General features: G+C 43.0%; 1 protein-coding gene across 1 annotated transcript; it reads right to left on the bottom strand.

Moving 5' to 3' along the window:
* Positions 1–727: 727 nt before the first annotated feature.
* On the bottom strand, positions 728–1672 carry LOC101110753 (olfactory receptor 9A1-like). Its single transcript, XM_012177264.4, has one exon. The coding sequence runs from the start codon at positions 1670–1672 to the stop codon at positions 728–730; it is 945 nt and encodes a 314-aa protein (XP_012032654.3).
* Positions 1673–7151: the final 5479 nt, after the last annotated feature.

Below are 7151 nucleotides of genomic sequence, written 5' to 3'. Positions count from 1 at the left end.
GTGATGATTAGAGGAATGATGAGACTGGCAATGCTGGAGAAAAGGAAGAAGGACAAATTTGTGAGAGGCTGGAAAATAGTGTGGTAAACTTGGGGTGTGTGAGGGGGAAAGGAAAAGAAGAGCCCAGAAATGAATCAAAGACCTGGAACCACAGAAAGAGAGCTACAGAGAGGAAGGAGGGAAGAAAGTACCAGGAGAGGATGGACACAATTGCTGGTCGAGAGAATCTACAGGGAAGTCACTGTCACTGTTGAACCTTGGAGCAGAAGCCTCAATAATGTTGATCCCTGAAGTTGGACTTGGTATCACTCACGGAAGTAATATAGGGAACTTCCGGCAATGAGAAAACCAGAAAATCACAGAACAATATAGGCGAGGATGACCCAGCACCTAGAATCAAACATTTAGGTCAGCTGTAAGACAATGAACAACATTTTGAATGCTTTTCCCTTTCAAACATCTCAGTGTTTTTTAATAACTTGTATATTTACAGTTCTTACATTTATTTTGTGAGAAACATTTTAATATGTATTAATGAATATAAGCACTTAAAAAATAACAATCTACCATATAGGAATGACTCACTTATCAATTGAAGCAATGTCAGTATTTAAAAGTTAAATTGTAGATCACAAACAGTTTGCAGATGAAAATGATTATTTCAGATTTTAATCAGTGCTTTCAGCTTACTCAGGCCCAAGGTAATGAGTCCATCCTCGGGGCACAGCTAATCCCTCAGGAGTTGATAGCAGCGTTTCATGACATTTTGAAAGGCCTCTATGAATTTGTCATTCCGGAGGGTGAAGATAAAAGGGTTCAGAAAAGGGTTCACCACTAAAACCATCAGTGATGCTACCCTGTTGTACTCAGCGGCCTGCGTTTGCTTGGGTTTCACAAAGAGGAACAAGCAGCTGCCGTAGCCGATGACAACAAAGGTGAAGTGGGAGGCACAGGTAGAGAAGGCTTTCCTGCGGCCGGAGCCTGAGGGGATCCTGAGGATGGTGGATACAATGCAGGTGTAGGAGACAACTGTAGGGATCATCGAACCAACAATAATGAAAACAGCCATTAAAAACAGAATAAACTCTGTGAAAAGACTGTTATCACAGGATAGTTTGAGCAGTTGCCCTCGGTCACAGTAAAAATGGTCTAGCACATTTGATTTGCAGAAAGTAAGATGAAACGTGGCATAGACTGGCCAGATTTGAAACAGGAAGCCAAATACCCAGGACACAATTACCACCCAGAGACAGGTGCGGCTGTTCATAATGATGGTGTATCTCAAAGGGTTACAGACAGCCACATAACGGTCCACAGCCATCGCTCCTATTAGTAACAACTCTGATGTTCCCAAAGACAAGTACAAATACAATTGTACACAACAGGCACTCAAAGATACTGCCTGCATCCCAGGAAGAAGCAGACCCCAGAGCATCACAGGGACGGCCACAGATGTGATCAGGATCTCTAGGACAGAGAGGTGACCCAGGAAGAAATACATGGGGGACTGAAGACGTTTATCAACACAGACTGTCAAGATGATGACCATGTTTCCAATTAATGTCACAGAGTAGAAGAAAAAGAAGGTGGCAAATAGAATATTGTGCAGTTCTTTAGAGCCAGGGAAGCCAAGGAGATAAAATTCAGTGATGCTAGAGTAATTTTTCAACATTTAGCTGTGTGCTTTTCTGTTTTTGAAATCTAGAGGGCAAAGGAAAGACAAAATGCCATTAATTTCAAATCACTAAAGACATTTGCCGGGAGCCAGAGTGAGGAACTCCGCCCATGGCAAAGGTCGTGAGGAAGGAGGCTTGGCATATGCAAAGGCGTGATCAAGCCTCAGGAAACCCCCTGTTCCTGAGCATCTACCCCCAAAACCAGAGTCTGTTTTATGCTCTCACCTACACCTCTGACTTTATGGGAGGCTCTCCCCCATAACCGTTTTTCTTGGAGAAGGAGTAAACGTGCAGCTCCAAGGCAATAAAAATTCTTGGGCGTGACAAGCGTGTTTCAGCTTACGGACTCCTCTGAAGGTTATCTAGCCCACCTGTATAGGTTCGCCTGGCCACATGTTTACAGCCTCCAAATCTGAGAGGCACGAGATGTTTTAGACTTACTAAAGGCAAATTCTTTTGGGGAGTTAGAAATTATTAGTATAGTGGGTTGGTTAGGAGTTATATTGGTGAAGGGTTTTCATTTGTTGTGTCAATAATTGCTGCTAATTCCCTGCTCTGGGTGGGACAAGGATGTCTCAGGTCAAACCTCTCTGCTGACAGACTAGCTTGTGTGACAGGATTATCCATACTCCTGCCACTAGGCACATGATTGTTTACTACCTCTTAACCATAAACAGCACAGAGAGTTTTGGAGTATTTTGAGAGTCTTAATTAGCATAGGGCTTTTTCTCATTGTTGAGTCAATGATTGCCGCCAGGCCTCCATATCCTTAGGCACCTGGGAATATATAAATCAATGTATTTGGAATATAGAAAAGGAAATATAGTAGTTTTTGATGTTAGCAATACTAGACTTTTTGAGTTAATGGATTTTCTCTTTTGTAATAGATCACTGTACTTTGTTATAAATCACTGTGTCCTTGCTATGTAAAAATGTAACTTTATCATATCTTAAGACTAAATAGATCTTAAGGGGAACATTGGTGAAAGGATTTTCATTTGTTGGGCTGATGTTTGCTGCTAAATCTCCATGTTCCCTACCCTTATAATGAATATAACTAACATATAGGAGAAATAAGTATTAACCTTTAAGCATATAGGAGAAATAAGTATTAACCTTTAAGACTAATCATGTTAACCTTGGGTTAAATAAATTCCTTTCTTGATTGTAACTCACTACACCCTCACCCTATAGGAATGTAACTTTATTTGGAGGGTGGTGCCTGGTTTAAGAAAAAACACCCTTGGAAGAAATAAGTTTTATGGTTATCGGAAAGAAAGGATCATAAAATGTCAGCAGGTCTCACTCACGGCCAGAAGATGATGTACCTTTTTTATACATTTATGTGAAGCACCTGATTTTGATAAAGGTCAGGACTGCTGACTCCCGCGTGACTCTGTATTCATCCCTATGTGTAACAAAAGGTATATAAGCAAACCCCAAAATAAAGAAATTGGATCAGTTTCCGGAAAGACTGATTCCCCCATGTCGCTTCTTTCTTGCTCCTGTTTTTCTGGCTGAATTCCCATCTGGAGCATGGATGCTATTCCACGTGATCCAAGTTATTCAGCCTCTTTTTCTCCACTAATCTTCCTACTACACTATCCATTTCTAATCTCTCTATATCTGTGATTAAATATGTATTTTTCCAAAGACGCTGACTCCATCCCCACCTTCGAATCACCCTGGATCCACCAGGGCTGGACCCCGGCAGACATTCACAGTTTGACAAATATCCCCTCCTGCTCTCAGGCTCCATAGAATGAGCAGCAGGGTCCACATTTCACTGTTCCCTATAAAAAGTTGATATTAAGTGTTTTACGAACTACATGCATAATATATGAAGATAAGTGGGCATGTCCAGGTAAGTAAGAAATAATCACCAACACCACTCTATGTGTAAGATCACACCCACCCCAGGAATCACCCTTGTCTCTCAATTCACTAGACATTCTGCCTGCACCCTTCCTTGATCACCTTATCAACTTCCCTAGACACAACATACTCATTTAGACCATGACCCCTTCCATCCTGAGTGAACTAATCTGTCTTCTGGGCCTGTTATGTCCATGCCCTGAAATAACTGCTGCATTTCAACAGTTCCAAGAAAGTATTCCTAGTCAATCTCACTGAGACATGGTTCCTTCTCCTTGTTTCCTTTGAACACAGATTCATTTGCCTCACCTTCACTTTGAAGTTTTCAATTTAGTTATCTGTATCATCATTCTTCCTGGGAAGCATGACAGGCAGGGGGGTGGGGTCCACTCAGGATGATGTCATAAGATAAGAGCTATTTTGAGACAAACTATTGAGGCTTTTCCAGACTTCCGGGAGCCAGTTTCCTGGAGCTGACTGTCCAATTTTTCCTCCTTACTCTTATGGTAAAAGTCACTTTCTTCTGCTCATTACAGTGGATGTGCCCCCTCAATAGGAGAAGCCTCACTGGCTCCCAGTCTGTGACTTCTAGCTCAGAGGTGATGAGTCCTCTTGTCACCAGGGGACCGCAGAGTGGAGGGGAACAGGTGAAGTGAAGACCCTGGCACTCCCCTCGCCAACTTCCATCACTGCCATTCCTGCTGCAAAATCTGGAACCAGGAACTACAGGTAGCTATGATACAAGGCAGCATGCTCTGCTTGTCTGGGACTTCAAATTTCTAGTTCTAGCAAGAAGAGACTTTCAAATGGGAAATATGTCCCTGTGTTCAACCAGCCTTGGACCTAGGAACCTGCGGCAGTATGGGAAGTCCCTAGAGAATATTTACTCACCTATGTTCTCAATTGTCTCCTGAGTCCTGCAAGTAAGGAAAGGTGTCAGAAAATATCAAAATGGCTCACTCTGAGCTCCTGAGATTAACTGGATTCCTTCCCTCACCACATACAGCTCAGTGCTCAAACGTCTATGACCCTGGGGCACTTCCAGAATCTCTAAAGCTACACATGTGCCTCTTCACACTCTGTACTCTCTTTAGGCTGTATTTTCCGGATATTAGTGCTCATCAGAAGCTGAAATTGAAGTAACTCAAGGAAGCTTGTCTTTTTCATTCATCGTCACATCTCTGGTGCCAAGAACAAAGTACGACACAGCGTAAACCTGTCCTCTTTTAATGTTTACTCAGTAGATAAATCAGTGAATGAATCACAAACAGGTCAACAAATGAACAAAGAGTATCCATATTCACCTGCTTTTCCTTCTGCTTACAGGATAGGACTCTCTTTCACTCTTTACAGAGGATGTGTCTGGTCAATCTGTGGCCTCTCTTCCTGGGGATCCCCAACAGAACAGGAAGTATACACAGAAGAAATAGGGAGGGATGAGAGAGCAGGGTCTCAGGTCATGTCAGAGAGCTCTGTCTGTCACCAGCACTCAGAACAGCAAAATGTGCTTTCTGCTCTGAAGGGAATGGGTTCACCGTGCAGCTCGCTTAATCCATTCTTCATGTTCCAGGTGTCTTTCTTCTACATGGTAGCAAAGCCCAGAACTTCTTATTCCAATCCTCTCCTGCTAAATCCTTCACAGAGGGAAACCACTGGCAGACGCTCATCTCCAGAGAAGAGGACTGGACTGCAAAGTTCTACGGCTCTGGGATCAGCCCAGGTGCCCCCTCACATGACGAGTGCTGGGCAAGGTCTGCAGGCCACAGCAAACTACCACTCTCTCCACTCTCAGGGAAAGAGGGAACACCTCGCACCAGCACCTCAGGGGAAATCAAAGTGATAAAAGTGCTGTGAGAGCCTGACCATGGTTCTCTGTGTCTCTCTCTCCGTTTTTCCTTTGCCTCTCTGTCCCCAGGGAGACCGATTCACTGAGGAACTAAATCTGTTAAGTTCAGAGAATCCCTAGAGAAGTAGTGAAAAGAGAGTCAGAGAAACTTTTCCCTTTTCCTCTCGAGGCTAATCAAGTTTAGAACATGGAAAAATTCTAAACGGGCAAACTTGAAATCTCTGAGGCAAGGAGTTTCTCAGCACCCAGCTGGCCTCCCCTCAGACCCCAAGTCCTGGTTGTCATCAAAACAGTCAAAAAATTGCCAGACCCTGCTCTCTTCTGTGTCTCCCTGATTCCATTCAGCCCTGCAGAGCCTAGTGACCCACAAACAGAAGACACCTCAACTGGCTCTAAAACATATCAAAACCCAACAGCCACCAAATAGCCTCTATCAAAAGTTTTCCTTCATCCCAATCCCCAGGAACCCCATCTTTTCCTGGTGATCTCTGCATTCCACCTACCAGGTACTCTCTGACCACAGTTATGGGAACCTGGGAAGAGGGAAAGATGAGAGAGAAATGGCCATGCACCCTAACCCCACAGCCTGTGAATGCCACAGACCCTTTCAGGCTCTCGATCCTGCATGCAGTCCAACTGTGCGGCTCATTCACATATTCCCTTAGGTGCCAAATGCTACCAGGGCACCTTCCTGACCTGCCTGAAGTGAGACGTACAGGCAGAAGGAGCAATATACAGGACTGACTCCCACAAATATTAATAGTATATAAAAGTGAGAACAGCCGGGATGCTGAATAAGATAGCAAAATTACATTTTAAATATTTATAATTACCTTGAAAACAACTCCATTTAAAACAACTCCTGGTAAGAAAATAAAGTTTTACAGAGGAATAGAAAACAAATTCCCTCTCACCATTGTACGATTCTCCTCACCATCTCATACATCTAAATACTATGATTAATTTCTGTTAGGTCCATACAGAAATTTTCTATCATACACATGCATACCTCTATAAATACCTTTACCTGTAACATGTACATTTGTACAGTAACAGCTTCTAAATCATATTACATTTCTTAGCTGCTTTCCAATCACCCTCCAAAAAGTTGTATCAATTTATAATCTTGAAAGGACATTATATTGGGGTCACCCAGACAGATTTCCACAGGAAGTTGAAGGAATTTTTATTCTCGTGTTCACCATATGACCTTCCCAGTAATCATACTAACATACAAGGAGACAGTAATTACATTATGAAGGGAAGAAACATCCCAGGGTTCCTCATCCCCATGGGAACTGTGATGACAGCTGCCCAAGACACTGCTGTCTCAGCTACTGCCTCTCAGCCTCTGAGCTCCAAATGTGTCAGCTCCTATCAAGACTGTAGTATGTGAAGCAAGGCTACTGGCACATGAGGACATCTGAGGGAGGTAAGGTAGGTAGACGTTTCGTCTCAGAACCCTTATTGCAAAGCCAACCTCCTCAATTCAGGACATGGTTCATTGACCCTACATGTCCCTACAGTGATGTTTATGGCCACAGGAGCACAACAGACACTTCAAAAGTAGGAAGAAATGTACAGCAACAAAACCCATTAGGAAAAATTCTGTCCGTTTCTTAAAGCTAAGGATATAGCTACTAGGACACAGCAATTCTGCTCCCAGAAATTTACCTAAGAAATGAAAAGATACATCTTCACAAAGATGTCTGTTCTGATGTTCCTAGCAGTTTAATTCTTTTACATCAAGTGAT

Source organism: Ovis aries, chromosome 4, assembly GCF_016772045.2.
Source record: "Ovis aries strain OAR_USU_Benz2616 breed Rambouillet chromosome 4, ARS-UI_Ramb_v3.0, whole genome shotgun sequence".
NCBI classification, from domain to species: domain Eukaryota; kingdom Metazoa; phylum Chordata; class Mammalia; order Artiodactyla; family Bovidae; genus Ovis; species Ovis aries.
The sequence above is the reverse complement of the archived record's forward strand: the minus strand, read 5'-3'. Positions and strand labels throughout refer to the sequence as shown.